This window comes from Thermobia domestica, chromosome 5 (genome assembly GCF_964235325.1).
Source record: "Thermobia domestica chromosome 5, izTheDome1.hap1.1, whole genome shotgun sequence".
NCBI lineage: Eukaryota > Metazoa > Arthropoda > Insecta > Zygentoma > Lepismatidae > Thermobia > Thermobia domestica.
In genome coordinates, this window is record NC_137458.1 from 88,527,601 (window position 1) to 88,544,571 (window position 16,971).

Here is a 16,971-nt window from a genome sequence, read left to right on the forward strand (position 1 = left end):
AAACAGGCGACTAGTTTTCAGTACCTAGATGGTATTAATAGTGAAAGTGTGAAGTGCAAACATGAAATAAAAGCCCGGATGAAAAAAGTATGTTTAGTATATTTTTGAATAAAGTGTTCCGAAAACGATTATTGGGATTTTTCGTATCTTTCTGCGGACAAAAACGCGTAGATTACGCAAAAGCGACGAAGACTATTATAAATTTTCTAAATATGGGTGGTGGGAAAAACAGAAAATTAGGTGGAACGGACGGATAAGTAATAAAGAATGTTAAGAATAGTTGGGAAAGTAAGAAAAGGATTAATTAAGAAGAGGAGAAACTGGTTGGAATATTGACTGAAAGAAACTAATGGTTGATAATAGGTAGAAAGAAAAAGATGTAGTGTGTAATAGGCTATACTTGATGGACGGTATTAAAATGGACATTGTTCTGTCAAGACAGGAGGACCCTTGTATATGAAGGCTTTGTAGTTACCTCAAATGGCCTTGTAGTAATGAAAGCATACTTTTAATGAGGATGAATAATCGAAATAGGAGTTCGTTGTAATTTTATTTCCAGATTTGATTTGTGTATATACGAATATGGATAAAGTAATGGTGGACCCGGAATAGTTCAATATTGACCCAAAATCGAAGGTTCATACCCCCAAAACATTTATCTGTACGAGCGTCTTTTATATACTCCCATGCGAAGCACAAGTTGATTATTTCAACATTTTTGTGAGAGTAGAAATCCTTTACAAAACCTTTTCGCATTTTACCAAAGTCATTAACGTTGCGTACTTATATGACCAGAACTTATTTACGTTTAGTGTCCACGTGAAGTTCTATCGTTGTATCGCTTATTTATTTATTATTATTGTCTTAATGTTCTTAAAAACTTCTTGCTGATAGCAATGTATCAAAGTACGAACCGCTTACCTTATCAAGAAATTGTTTGTCATAGCCACACATGAATTATTGACATTGAATACATGAAGTCATTCGTGACTGCAGGGTGAAGAGCAGTTGCTTTCCTTGAGTTACATATGTACATATTCTAATCAGTTGTACGATAATATACAAATAAAATAAGGTGAAACACTACTTACATCGTAGTCTTCCCATCTTCAAGCAAAATCTGATGTAACGGTAGTGATTGAATGTTAAAAGTATATAGTTCTGAAGCTCTTTGGAAGTCGATGTATATGTTTTTAATTTTAAATGAAAATATTTATATCAGACTCCGAATTATTATGTTAGTAAAAAGAAACGCATTAAAACTAAACTTCATGGCTTTAGTAAAAAAAAATCTTATGTGTATTTCTTATGTTTTTTGTACTTTAATTTACATGTCAGATATTCAGTTTAAAAAAATGACATATGATATTATGAAAGAAATGTTGACCTTGCGTGTCTTGAAATGGATTTGAAGCAATGTAACTCTCCCCGCTGGTCTATTGGATAGCGCGCCTGCGCTCGCCTTTTAACGAGTTGAGTTGAATATGTGTTTTAACGTCCCGTTCAGCAGCGAGGCTATATGAGACGTGGACCTACTAATTAACGTGTAATCCGAAACACAGTTCCCACCGGGAATCGAACACGAGTCTTCCAGGCTAAAGGCGTGTATGCCAATCGGTTAGCCACGAAGGAGCTCGTACGCCTTTTAAGAGACAGTTAAATTTAAACGTATTACAGTTAGGATTCCACCTTACTTTGTAGGTCCATCGGTAAAGAAAAGGAATGCTGCTGCATCGCCACTATTTATCCTAGGATCATGGTTCATACCTCATTCTCTTCAGAACAGAGCTGGCTTTCAAATGGTACCAGTTGCATGCTCATACCATATACCAGGAGAGGGAAAATTTTGAGGGAAAATTTTGTCCCCCCTGCCTTCCCCCCCTGTGTGAACGTAGAGACCGCCAAAAAAACCTGATAAATAGTACTTGGTAAACTAAATGTGTGTACCAAATTTCAAGTTTCTATCTTGAATACTAAGAACGGAGAAATTTTATCATGAATTCCCACAATGCCCCAAATTACCACAATACACTATGATCTCAGGGAAAAAATTTCCTGAGACATCCCTAATTAACCTAGGATCATGATTCATACCTCATTCTCTTCAGAATAGAACTGCCTTTAAGACGGTATGACTCACGTGTCTCCATCATGTATCTAAGGCGGGAAAATGACGATAAACGGGATTTTTTGGGTAAAAATATCCCTTTTTTCAACTTGTAGCCCCTCTGGACCCCCCTGTTTTAACGCAGAGGTCTGAAAAAAATCTGATAAATACTACTAGGTAGGCTGAATGTTTATGCACAATTTCAATCTTCTAGGTACAAAAGTAAGCCCGCCAAAAATATACCGACAATGTACCATATTACCCTATACAGAGGGATTCCCGGCGGGAGCTCATGTGGTTCGGATTCCACGTTAATCAGTAGGTCCACGTCTCATATAGCCTCGCTGCTGAACGGGACGATAAACTCAAAATCAACTCAACCTATACAGAGGGATATTTTTTAAAAATTCCCTGAGACATCCCTAATTACCCTAGGGTCATGTTTCGCCAATCATTCTTTTCAGAATAAAATGCCTTTCAGACGGTATGACTCACGTGTCTCCATCATGTATATAAGGCGGGAAAATCCCGAAAAAGGGATTTTGGGGGTAAAAATATCCCTTTTTTCAACGCTTTGCCCCTCTGGTTCCCCTCCTGTTTTAACTCACACATCTGAAAAAAAATGGTAAATACTACTCGGTGGACTGAATGTTTGTGCAAAATTTCAATCTTCTACGTGCAAAAAAAAGCGCGCCAAAAAATATTGAACATAGGCTTAATAAATGAAAAAATATATTTTAGAATTATGACGTCATCACCTCCTATGTCTGGACGCAGGACAGTCTGAAACCATACGTAATGTCTTCTACAATGCCTCTGGACTTGAAAAAAAAAAAAAAAGGACGAAAAAGCTCAAATAGAAGAGAAATAACGCAATGTACCATTAATAACGTGTATGGTACAAATTGTACCATAGGATCCCCAAAGGGTTAATGTATAGTGCCTGTTTTGAACATGGTCGAATCGTTCTTTTTTCGTGTTTTTTTTTTTTTTTTCAAATGTCTGTTTTTTTCTGGCAACTATTATTTATTGATTTATGTTACAGATTATTGAAATAATCAACAGAACTTGAGTGGAAGCCCTCGTTACTTACAAATTCTTTGTTTAACTTTGTACATATACGAACAAAAATGTGTGATTATTCCTTTTGACGTTTTCATACATTTTCAGTTAGTGACTTATTGCTCAAAAGCCATTCATTCGATTGATATTGTTAAGGCCTTGTTTTTTTAAATCCTGAAGTCGCTGGCTTCCTTTCAAAGAGGGAAAGAAAAAGTTCTCTGTCATCATACACATGAAATTTTGATACTTTTTACGCCTCAGAAGCAAAAATCAACAGATTTGCCGGGGCTACAGCTTCTCTATTTATCCTATTGAAACTTTTTATGGTGCGTTGTGTAGGGCAAAGAGGAAGCTTTCAGGTATTGGTACGTTTGTTTCAAAGTAGCCAGCAAGAGGGTCATTATAGAGGGGAAAAGGAAATTTTCCGAATTTTTCACCTAAAATCAAGAATTAATTGTTTTGGCTGGAAACACTGCCATCAGACAGACAAAAACTGTCCGAAAGTAAACCTTCGTACTCCAAGAATATATCCTACAAGTATCATGGCGATGTCTAACAAAGTAAGCATGAAATTAAAAATAATAAAAAAAAAAAAAAAAAAATCTCAATCTACCTCAGAAATTCACCATTTTCTTACCATTTCCAGAACGTGGTTTATTGTAAACCTCAACTTGTAACGAACCCATGAATGATTTCGTTCCATTTAGGATATTTTAAATTACGTTAGTAAGTCTAGAAACTTTTATTTTATTATACTAAATAACATATTATTTCTGTTGATAAATTTTACTAAACGTATTTCGCGATTAGTAATTGATAACAATAATTAGTCGAGTTAGTGTCTTGTCATAATATAGAGGTGAAATACTGCATTTCGGTGCCTTCGAAAAGGAAGAAGAGAATTGTTTTTATTTTCTTCGCCAGATTTTCCGTGAATATTATGATTGTGGCCAATCAGAGCTGTGAGCTAAATCACGCTTAGTATAGACCAATTAGTAGTCTTCTTCTTCTTCTCGCTCAAAAAAAAAAAAAAGAACGCGAGAGGAGATAGTGTATTAATGGCGGCGGTTGAAGAAAATAAGATCTTGTAATTTAGCTTCCCTAGGTTTTGTTCGAAATCTAGGGAAAGAATAATAGAAAATGTATGATATCCTCCCCAACCTAAGCGGTAAGTTATAACGGAGAGAGAGAAACTTCAAGTTGACTCCCAACTATTCAACAATTAGGCCTACCGGAAATTTAAGTTGTGATATTGGCGTTTGAAAGTGAAAGGAAGACAAAAAGGGGTCAACCATAATTCTTTATTTTGGTATGTAACAGAATTTATTATGATAATGAGTGGTTAATTTCCGAATCTCTCTCTCTTCTTCCTCTCCGGGTTAGCACCATAGTTGTAGTAATTATCATTGTATATGACAGCAATTACCTCGATATGAAAAGTAGGACATAGAGAAATTTAAATTACTTGATGTTTAAAATTTATATTTTGTTTATTCCGCCATGTTTATTGTTAACTTGCTTGATATAAGTGATGATAGTCTTACCGATGAAGAATAACTGTAATACTGTGTGGCAAAATTGGATTGTGGAAAGGATAAATAATTTGAGATTTAGTCATGTGGCCAATATTGTTTAATATTTGCATAGTAAACTCTGAGGATAAGTAAATAAAGCACGACGTTTCTGTTAGTAATAAATATGCTATTCACTGTGCCTGTTATTTTGTTCGGCGAATGTTCAGTACGTGCATAATTCCATTGTTGAATTTAGGGTTATGCAGGCCTTGAATGACCACCAGACGCGACAGCGTTGTTTTGAGATTGTTCTCGTGCCGTATAACGCAATAGTTACACGCAGTTTTCAGTAATTTGCTCTGTCTCAATATTTATCAGCTATATTTATAATAACTATATTCATCACCTAGTACAATTACAGTGTCGAATAAAAAAAAAAAAAAAAAAAAAGCATGTTTACAATAATAGTTCTAAAGCACATCAGGATATCTTGTACTTTTTCTGGTTACCTCTGTAACAGGGATTTATTCCTAACTAGGCTAAAAGAAATATATATATATCTGACTCAAAATAGAAAATTAGGATCGATGTTTAACCACGAAATCTCTCTAGTATGAAGTTTGATAATCACTATTTTTAAGCTGCTGTATCAGGTTACAAAAATTACTGTATTCTGATATATGAGTGGTGGAAGCTCACGAATCCTGTTTTTTAATTACCGGAGCCTCCCGAAACCACAGTGTACAGCGAGCTAGGGCAGGCGAGTAGAGGATATCTAAGTTTGTCAGTTATTATTTTCTGGAATGGTTACTTTATATAGAAATTTAATACTATATGTTTTGCTCGACGATACTAGCACAATAATCCAACAATTTCGTACACATTTGTTTTATAAGTTTAGTTAATTTGTAAATGGAATAGTTAACCTTCTCATTTAATACGAATTCAATAGATATTGTTCTGTCAAAATCGAAATATACTGTGAAATTAGTTGTATTTGAAATAAAAAAAAAAACTTATGTAGTACCATATTCGCCCTGAAAGTGATTAGTCTTAAGGTACGATTGAGTTGTACAGTTCAAAATTATTATTATTATCGTATTTTAGAATAGTTTGGATATTAATTTGAGATCGTTATTTTGATTATTGCATACGGTAGTGTGAGTAAAGCTAATAGCCAAGAATAATCCATTCAATTACTTATGCTAAAAAGTAATCTAGGGTTATGTAGTAACAATCAGATTAATAGGAGAGGTGCTCTGAATGGGGAGCCATAGGTTCAATGCTCGGTTTAGCCTCCCTGCACTTCCCCTACTTTACCAAAAGATGTTTTTCGTCTGGTAGCAAATTCAAAGGTTTGGATAAATTATAGTAGTCAGTTCTATAGTTAAACGTAAGAAAGTTTGTCCTAGATGTATTCGGTTCGATTCTCGTCAGTACCTATGTCATTCAAGATTTTGTATGTTGGCGTAGTGGCACATGTTATGCTATTACTTTAGAATTTCGGAAGGAGAGCAATATGCTTTAGCTAACTAAAGGTTACCGATACACTTTTGATTAGTTTCAGGTAGTTATTGCATTCTATTTCGATTCCCGACGATATCTAAATGTAAGTAAAGGATATGTCATAGAATTTATTAAATAATCTTGATTATTTTGCCAACATTTTTCATAAGCCGGTTGCCCAGAGGATTTTTTTTTTTTTTTTTTATAATTTGGTGTTTATAAGGAAATTAAATATTTTAGAAAATGGACATTGACTGCTTAGGAATGGTTAGACTAATTTACCTTTGATAATCGGTTAAGGTGAGAGTGTTTTGTTTCAGTCGATCTTAAGTTGGGATAGTAGCATATTTAGAAATATATTATTGCATTTTAAAACTTTAAAGAATAACCTCGATAAGACTACCAATATTACTAGTATGGAATGGAATAAACCATTGCTTGTAAATGTTATTTACTATGTAGTTTCATGGCATAGTGGACATAACTATTTATGGGTTAATACTCCGCCCTCCTTTTATTTAGTATACTCGAAATTAAAGTTTACTCAAGTGTGAGAAGTTGTCGACAGCGCAAACGTTGATTTTGAATTGCTCAAATTTAATGTTTTTTTTTTCTTTCCTTTCCTTCGTTCCTGAGCTATTGACTATATGTTCTGGTTACGCTGATTATTGCTAGGCTAAATGACGTTTTGCAATTAGACTTATCAAACTTGTGGGATGACCATTGGTATTTCGTTTGTTTTAAAATATGATTACTTTTATTTCCTTTAAAAATGTTTTTCATCGTTAGTTGGATTTCTTGAAGGTATGACCCTAGATCACAGTTGATGCTGTGTAACTAAATGTTTTGCGTAGAGTGGGTTTCGAACTCAGATACGTCATAGAGGATTATAGTTCCTCAAAATCTTTTTTTTTTCTCTAAATCCCTTTTATTTTGATGTCCCTCGATGGCTGAAAAGTGTCGTGATTTTTGAATATTAATGTCTCTTGATATTATCCGAAAATTGATGTTAAACAGTAAAGCTTTACTCTAATAAACTTTGAAATTCTCTCATCGATGATACTTTAAGTCTGATGTTGATCTTAAACTGCTACTCTGATATTCTAGAAATAATAATAATACTGTATTTAACACGAATTTTGAAAACTATGTAACAAATTAATTAGTTTTTTCGTTGGCGCTTCCCCGGTAGAAATATTAAAGGTAGTTACGTAAATCTTGTAAAAGCTCAGAACTGTTGATTCTGCTGCATATTTTGAGAACTTCATAAAAAAAAAAAGAAAGAAATATATAAACATACAGTGGTACGAACTATTATGATTGAAATTTAAAGTGGGTCGTAATTTATGTTTGTGGTAATTTAGCCATTGCAGGTGGAATTTCGAAATGCCATGCGTTAGTTGAGTAAACGCTGCTGTCGTAGTTATGCGGGTTTTGTGATTTAGATTTTAAATGGCTTCTAGATTTATTGATATATGAAAGATGAGAATTAATCTTCGCGTTTATGTGTAACGCTGTATGAAATAACGTAATGTTAAATATTGTAGTGCGATGAATAGATGCAAGAATGTTTGTAACGATACAGAAATATGTTAATAAAAAATAGATAGTCGACGAAGGTAATATGATGTTGATAAAAGGTATATTATTCGAAGCCGGAGCGTTTTCTTAAATAGACCCGTACATTAACGAGACTATCCCCTGCATTCTAATGCCATACTAATGTATTACGAAGTTAATGTTGTAATTGTAGTAGAACTTTGTAAGACCCCTCGTGCGTGTGTAAATAATTATCTATAACGCCAAGTGATAGAGATGCAGCTGATCAATAGTGTTCCATCGACGCTTTTCTCTCTTTTGTTTACAAAATTGAACAGACAGTTTAGCCACTGGTTGGGGAGTTGAAATATAATCTTTCGTCGAACTTAAACTGTAGTGTTTGGAAGATCATCTTGAACATTATATAGGTTTTTCGGAAAGAACGATGCCGCTTGTACCGACCGCTATTTAAGTTAAAAGTCAGTATTATCCCAGTTCTAATAGATCGAGAGAGACGCCATTGTAGAGAACAAAAACCATCATCGTAAGGACATCCAGTTATTCTGTTGTGGACATTCCCAGTCTCCAGTTTATAACCTAAATTACAGTCTTTTTTGATAAAATCGTTATTCATCAATCCTTCTTGGCAAATAGTGGAGAGGAAATATGATCCAGCGTATATATATTTTATTGATTACCTAGGAAAATTTTAAAAGGAATAGTACCATCTGAAAGTTAATTGCATGGAAAAGCTATAGTGAAGTGACGTTATCGGAGAAACGACGTATTGAACAGTTTTTCTTTTCATTCCTTACCTGATATTAAAGACGGCTATAACAAACGACGATTATCCACGTAGTGTGACATATCTATGGTCCATCTGTGATTTTTTTTTAAAAACTTTTTCCATGTTAGGAAAAGGGAAACTTAGAAAAAAAACTTTACCAACTATAAATCTACAACTTACTAATCGAGAACTTGGACATGGCAAAGTGATTTAGTCATATATCGTTTAAAGACATTTGAAAAATACCTTCATTTTTTTAATGGATCCTTCTTTGCCTCCTGAAATGTGAGATTACATTGGCCTCAAGAATGGTGATTCCAATATATAATATATGTAGATAGACATTCTTTTTATTATTGAAAGTTTCATGACATATTCATACTCCTTTGAATAAGTCAATCTAAAGCTTTAAACAAGTATTTTTTTTCTTTTGTTCTCTCTTGAAGGACTTAATGATAGAATGTTTTGTCAAAGCAATATTAATGTCATTCCATGAATATTACTGTTTTATGAAGTTGATGGGGAAGTCTTTCCGCAACTAATTGTAATTTCTTTCCTTTTATATTCTAATATGTTTATCCATTAGTTTGTCTTGACAATTTGATTTTTGTTTTTTTTCCTTTTACTCCATGGAGAAATAAATGTATCCTCTTCTATATTTACTATATTTTATTTCAATTTTCACTATGTAATAGTAGTATTAATTGATATAGTACGCTTACTGAATATAAACAAAAACTTTTCGCCTTGTGGAAAAAGAACCAAAGGATGGCCCGGGTGTCTTGATGAGACAAGAACCTGTTTCTTTCAGTAATTTGAGGATGTATAATTATAAGTTAAAAGTTTTGTCTTTGTTTTAGTAATATTAGATAGATAGTACAATATAAATATATATCTATATAGAGAATTATAGGTTACAAACTGTACTTCCCCTAATTATTCGAGTGAAACTTTTTATGGTGCGTTGTGTAGGCTAAGGACGAGGCTTTTAGACACTGGTAGTTTGTTCGAGTGTAGCCAACAAGAGGGAAAAATGGCAACAAAAAAGGGAATTTCTTTCCAAAATTTGCCCCTAAAATCTGGAATTAAATTTTTCTGTAGCTGGCAACACTGCTATGAGACAGATAAAATAAGATTTGGTATTCCTTTAATATATCCTACAAGCATTGTGACGATATCTAATAAAGTAAGCTTGTCAATAAAAATATCTCATTCTACCTTTAAAAAATCACAGTTATCTTTCAAATTAGAGAACAAGATCTACTATAAACCTCAACTGTACTTCCCCTAATTATCCTATTGAAGCTTTCTATAGTGCGTTGTGTAGGGCAAAGACGGGACTTCCAGATATTTCTACGTTTGTTCCGATGTAGCCAACAAAAGGGAAATAATAGAAACAAAACAGATAATTTTCCCCAAATTTCCCCGGGGCCGCGGTGGCTCAGTGGTAGAGCGTTTACCTCTGGTGCTTGGGGTCCTGGGTTCGATCCCAGCCCCCGCCAAGTGGACTTTGTGGTGGACAAACACCGCGTGCGTGGGTTTTCTCGGGGTTCTGCCGTTTCCTCCCACTTTCTTCATTCCAGCATTTCATTCATTACTTATCTTCACCGTCTCCTTTAGCCTAACCGGCATAATCGTGGGACGTAAAACTCAAAGATTTCATTTCATTTCCAAAATTTCCCCCTAAAATCTGGAATTAAAATTTTTGTAGCTGGCAACACTGCTACCAGACGCATTAGTAGGCTACACCACTAATATATCCTACAAGTATTATGGCGATATTTAAGGAACAAAGCTTCTAATTATCAAAAATATATTACGGTAAACAGAAAAGTAGGAAAAACTAGAAAAAACAAGGGTTAGAATCTAAATATGAATTTTTCGTGCGCCCCCTAGTTACCCCATCGTAATGATCTGTACTTGCGTTTGCTAAGTAAGGACAAATGTTCGATTGGTGTAAGTTGACTTGCACTCGGACGTATAGGTACGGATTTATAAAGAAAAATTTCGAATTTTTTGCCAAAATTTAGGGAAATTTTAATTTCCCTAATTGGCAACACTGCGCGCAGGCTCGTCCTATTGATGTCAACAGTTAGGTATCCATCCGAGGTATGTACCTGGCAAATCTTAAGGAGGTCTTTCTACAATGAAGGAAGCTACAGGGAAAAAAGAAGTAAAAGAAATTCGAAATTAGAAAATTCTCGAATTTTTGACTCGGGTGAAATTTGAGAAGGAAATTCGACACCAGAAGAAAAAGAAATGAATATGATAAACTATAATCCAACCATATTTGGCAAGAATAATATCCCGATATCTTAAATTAGTGTCCACACATGAGCGGATTAAAAAATGACACACCCGTGTATGCCACTTTGGCCACCTGGGCCTCCGAGTATACATTTGATTACATTTTTTGACTAGTAACACCCGTGTGTGCCACTTTGGCCACCTGGGCCTCCGAGTATACATTTGATTACATTTTTTGACTAGTAACCCGTGTTGTTGTAGTTATAGTCTCGACTAATAATAATATCGTTGTTGTAAACAATAACTTTATAAGGAAAATTTTTTCTCCCTTTTACATCTTAGTTCGAACACTGTTGTTGAGAAATGCAGGGTGTTTCAAAATGAATATCGGGGTTTTAAGTCTTTGTAGTACTTATTACATTTTACGTACAATTATAAGCAATGCATCAAGTAAAAGAGCACCTCAAACAGCATTTGCTACAAGTGTTCAATGTGAGATTCATTCGTCACACAGCACACATCTAGTCGATAGATGAGAAAGGCCCATAAACTTTCCGCCATATGGCACAAAACACATTCAATTTAGGGGAGTCTCATTTCAACTGTACCATCTCCTGAGGATTTGCTGACGGCCAGATGCAAACATTATGAGTGTTCACATTAGCTCTTAGGTGAAATGTCAATTGTCACTGAAGACGACACGATCCAGAAAATCTTCATTGTTATGCAGCAATATTTCACTTGCGGAATTGGCACGTAAACCGTAGTCTGTAGGCTTTAGACATGTAGCAACTGCAAACGATAAGAACGTAGTTGCAAGTGTCTCCTTACTATTCTTCACACAGACGGTTGCACTGTACAGATTCAGTCTTTATTAAAACACAAAAAGCTTTCTGCTCTCTAGTCTTCATCTTTGCTACTTGCTTTTTCTACCGGCAGACAGAAGAAACAATGCATACATGCGTGCCTGCAAAACTGTTTGAGTTGCTCTTTCATTTGATATAATATTTATAATTGTAAGTTAATTGTAATAGATACTACAAATGTCTTGTATATCTCCTATATCATCAGGGCCAGCCCTAGGCAATTTGTCGCCCCGTGCAATGGCATAATTTGCCGCCTCCCCCTTTCTCCAGAAAGAACAAATCTTAAAAGTCATGATTTTAAGTATGCTACTCCAGCATGAACAACGTAAGGGAGGATAAGTGCAGTCACACTCAGAAAGGCTTAAATACTTACTAAAAATGCAATCCCGTTGTGTCTGTTTTTTTCTTTAAATATAATCTATTATGTTAGTGAAAGATAAAGCAAACACACCTGCAGAGGAAAGATGGTAATCCTTTTTATAGAATTCAATATCGAGCTTCAATCTCAATGTGGATTCCAGTGCAGCTAGCTCTTTTATCTTTTTTTTCTTGATTTTTCTTCTACATCTGTTAACATTTCTTTAAAAACTTGTTTCTATTTTCAATGATAAGGAACTGGTTTCTGACAAAAACAAGACTAGTTGTCATATCAAAACTGTGATAACTTACTAAATGGAACAGATATTCGCTACTATTTGAGAATTGAATTCTTGCATTTGACAACAATCAAATAATTTGTGCTCGGATTTATTCGACTATTTGCCTTAGCATTGTCCATGTGACCTTAAACTAATGCAACCTAAACATAATTTATGAATGTAGTATCGTAATAGGTCAGCTTAGTAAATGTAACTACCATCATCATGAAGTATGTTTCCAACAAGAAATATTTAAGTAATATACTTATGATAGATTTTGCCGGACCCTCCAAACTTGCTGCTCCATGCAAATGCACGTGTTGCATATGTGGTACTGCCGGCTCTGCATATCATATATATCTACTAGACAAATTATTTATATATGATGTTTAGAAAAATACTATTAGGCAAATTAGTATTAGTTTTTACCTTTAGATAAGTTATTTAAATTTTAAACTGTTCGTGACATTATTTTCGTACTTATTAGAGGCCTGCTTTCACGAAAAACCAAAATTTCATTTCTACTTTTATTTCTCAGTTAATATCGATGAAAACTGCTGAAGCCGAATTGTTAGTAGATATGCTAGTCAAATAAATTGTAAAATACTTGTAGCATATCAGTATCTAGCGTTTAATTTATGTTGCATTTTACAGTGATTACACCTACATAAAAATATTTAATACTTAAATAGACGTAAGATGCATTACAAATGACTATTTGAAAAAAAAAAAAAGAGGCATTTTTTTTTCTATTTACAACACTAGTTGCAGATGAAAAGAATATGGGATGTTTAGACAGATAACATTTTCGTTACGGTGCAGTATGCTGATATTTTGCTTATGAAGAGCTGTAATACTGTATGTGGTGTGTTATTGAACATCTTCAAGGCCAAGAAAAATTACACGGAAGTTTATGCATGTTACCTTTCCCATTATAATTACTTATCGTGGGAAGGTCATTTTCATATTTTCGTTGTAAGCCGTTAAAAAAGGAAAATATAAAAGAGATTCAACTTTGTTGTAAAAGCCTTTTTTAGTAGCTCTGAATTTGAAACAACATAGCAAGTCTTTCTCTTGATTATAATCTATACAGTTATAATATAAAAGAGGAAAAGTGACTCACTTATCAACGCCTGGACCCTCTTACAGCTAAAAACATGGATTTTAGCTTTTTTGTAACGAAAGTAAGAAATAAGAAAGGATTTTTTGAAATAGGGATTTTTAACGGCTTTTTCTTCTTTTCTTTTCTTCAAAATTAAGTATATTTCACAAATCTCTGAAGAGAGGGAGATGAAACTTGTCTTATAAACTCCTCATTCAAAAATAACTGAATGCGTGCTCCAACGTTTTCGAAACGAGGAAGAAAGAGTTGGCGGGCAATTTCTATAATATTCAAAATTCCGATTCTTTATTCATAACTGCCTAGTGTGAGGAGGATTCTCTTAAATTGGGCTGGGAAATTGAAATTGAGCGAATACATTTTAGCGTTTTCGAAAGTACCGCGTATAAAGTGAGAAGTAGAAGCAATTTCTGAAATATTCAAGTTTCCTGCTTTATATTCATTAAACCTTACTCTTCCCGTGCGAAGAACGGTACTTTTGCTAGTGTGTTAGTAAAATTTAAGAACTACAGTGCCAGAAACCCTTATCTCTGTGTAATTTTCTATGTTCGATTTCAGATTTATTGAATTATATATTTGATCAATTGTAATAAATATGCGAAGATATATACCTCCTGTGACTGACATTAATGTAGTCTCGGTCAAGAAAACTTGCCACTCATGTTGCCCAGAAAGTCCTTTACTTTTATCTCAGAAGTATCGGGTTTGAGTCAGTGTTTCACTTCTTTTACTAGAGATATTTTTAAACACTTCCAAATTGTGCTAATAATATGTAATAGCGGAACTTTTAAAGAACGGCTGTGCCCATTTGTTGCAGAAACGATTAAAAGAGAGCGAGAAACTGTTTCCTGAGGTCTTAGTGTCCCAAGAATAAGTCCCATCTGTTCTTATTCCTCTATTCCAACTGGAAGGGGTAGGAATTACCATTTTCGGTTTCAATGTTCATAATAATAATAAAAAAGATGCATTACACAATATGAAACAACAGAGGATTTCCAAACTACGGGAATTTAATACTCCAACACGTAATATAGCTATAAATACTGGTTGCAATAGATTAGTAAGATCGAAGATAGAACCTGTTCCTCGGATGCTGAATCCATATCAAAAAGCCATTACGCGCGCTATGTCGTACTGTTCTTGTTCTATGGTGGTAACGGTTGAAACTAGGAATCGTGAATTTGAACCAATTCCGGATGGAATAGTTGGTTAAGGGAGGACATAGAACATACGCTTAGAAAGCTAAATCGATTGCAAGAAACTGCATTTTGATATCTCTTGCTGTTTTTACTGTATAGAAACCAGTATTAAATCCGGAAGTAGTAAATTTCAAGAACTTCCGGTTTGGAGAAATTGTTGAGAATTGTGATAGTATGTACTCCTGAGACATTGAATCGTTTCCAGAAAACCGCTTATTGCTCTATATTACTATTTTTGTTCAATGGCGATTAGTGTTGAAATCGGAAATTAGTAATTTAAACCGGTTTCAGAGAAAAGTTGATGAAAATGGAACCTATTTTTGGGACACCGTTTACGCTCTGTGGAAATCAGTTTTGAAACGGAAAGTAATATTAAATTTGAACAACTTCCGGAGTATTTGTGATAACCATGGTGCGTGACCTTGAGACGCTGCATCGTTTGAAAAAAAAAAAAGTTTCGCAAGCTGTTGCCGTTTTTGTTCTATAGCGATAAATGTTAAAACCGGAAATAGTAAATTTGAACCATTTCTGATTTGAGTAGAGAGCTAACGGAGGAGAAGAAACTTATTCTTGGGACACTAAATCGATTGCAAAAGAAATCCTCTGTATCTCTCATTCTTTATGCTCTGATGCCTGTCGACAGACGGGCGGACGGACAAAGCCGTTCTAGAAGACTTCCGACACGTACACATAGCGTAGTTTGTAAATGTAAAACGGTAAAAGATACTGAGATGATTTTTTTTTTATATATATATACACATTTATTATTCCAAAATAATTCCTTTACTGGTATTATTGATTCAGTTTCTCTTTCATCAAACTTGAATCTCCTATCTATTAATTTGACTGAATTTCGTATTGTTACTAGAGGTGGTAAAAAAAAATTTTAAAAATCTGGTTGTAGAAAAAGCGAGTCCGGTTTTCGAATAGTTTCAAAGAAAAAAAAAAGTTTTCAAAGCCGGTTCTGTTTTCTAACAAACTTTCGTTTTCTTCTTCGCTAACTTCTTTGAAAATGAGTGTTACAAGATCAAAAAAGGATACCAGCTTCGGCAATAATCACGCCTGGTTTCAGTAAAACACAAAACTTGGAGAAAAGTGAAAACTGTTTCGGTGAAAAGCGAACAGATTTTGCAGGAAAAAAAGTGATCATAATTTAAATTCTTCACTTGTTTCATTCTTCATTAAATCCATATATAACTTTGTCTTAAACCAGTTGAGAGATACTGGTGTTAATCAGAAATAAATAAATAATATTTTTTTGTTTCATTGTTCTAGCCTACATTAGAAGAGCAAGTGGAACAGGAGCGACAGCGGTACCAGCCGACAAAATGGGAATCATTCTTTGCAATTACAAAATCGCTCATAATTCGAGCTTTAATAATCTATTTTATTACTTCCTTCTTCCGAAGACCACAACCACAACAAGAACCTGGTGGAGCCGTAAAACTTCCAGCGTCAAATCTCTTTGAAAATGGAACTGAAATGGTAAGTAGACCACAAATCGTTAGATTATTATTCTAGTTAAATCTTAATGCGATGATTTTACTAATCACGATGTGTTGCTTTTTAAGCGAGATCAGCTGGATGCAGTTTCTTTCCTTATCTGTTTCTCTATGAATTTGCGCGTTCCGAGTAATGACGAGTACAATTTAAGGTCCTTTTAAGCGTAGAACTTTAAGTTGAACTTTAAGCTTTTCCAGTTTTTGTTTTAGAACATATATCTATTGTAATTAAGATTTATATATATATATATATATATATATATATATATATATATATATATATATATATATAATATGTGTGTGTGTGTGTGTGTGTGTGTGTGTGATGTAATCTATTACTTCAAAGTATATCACTCGGAAAACTATAGATGATAAGAAACAAAATCAGCTTGTCTAAAAAGTATTGTCTTTATGAGCTCAAAATTGAGGAGACATTTATTGTAATTTGAAAAGAACATTATGAAATCACATATTTATTACTACCATTTTACTCGATGACCCTCTGCCATTTATCGGGCAGCATTTTAATCCCGTCACTGTAGAATTTCCGTGGTTTCTTGTCAAAAGAAAATTGTGATACGTGATTTTCACATGCTTGCTTAGAAACTAACTTAACATCATTCAGGAAGTTCAAAAGTGAGTGAAACAAATAATAGTCTGACGGTGCCAGGTTCGGGGTATATGGAGGATGCATCAAAACTTCCCAGCCAAGTTCTCAGTTTCTGACGGATCACTAAAGATATATGTGGTCTGCGTTGTTAGAGTGGTGCTAAGCCTTCCTGTCGAACAGTTCCGACCGTTTCTTTTGAATTGCTAGGTGCGTTCGCACTAATTGAGTACAGATACGAGTCTATCGTTCAGTCCGACGACAGCAGCTCGTGATG

General features: G+C 34.3%; 1 protein-coding gene across 1 annotated transcript in view; it reads left to right on the forward strand.

Annotated features, from left to right (window-relative positions):
- The window catches only part of LOC145685991 (putative lipid scramblase CLPTM1), a 90,658-nt gene that overhangs the window by 21,267 nt on the left and 52,420 nt on the right, over window positions 1–16,971 (forward strand). Inside the window, exon 2 of the mRNA XM_081758802.1 lies at window positions 15,861–16,070. Coding sequence (XP_081614928.1) covers window positions 15,861–16,070 — 210 coding nt within the window. The remainder of the gene's footprint in view (window positions 1–15,860; window positions 16,071–16,971) is intronic.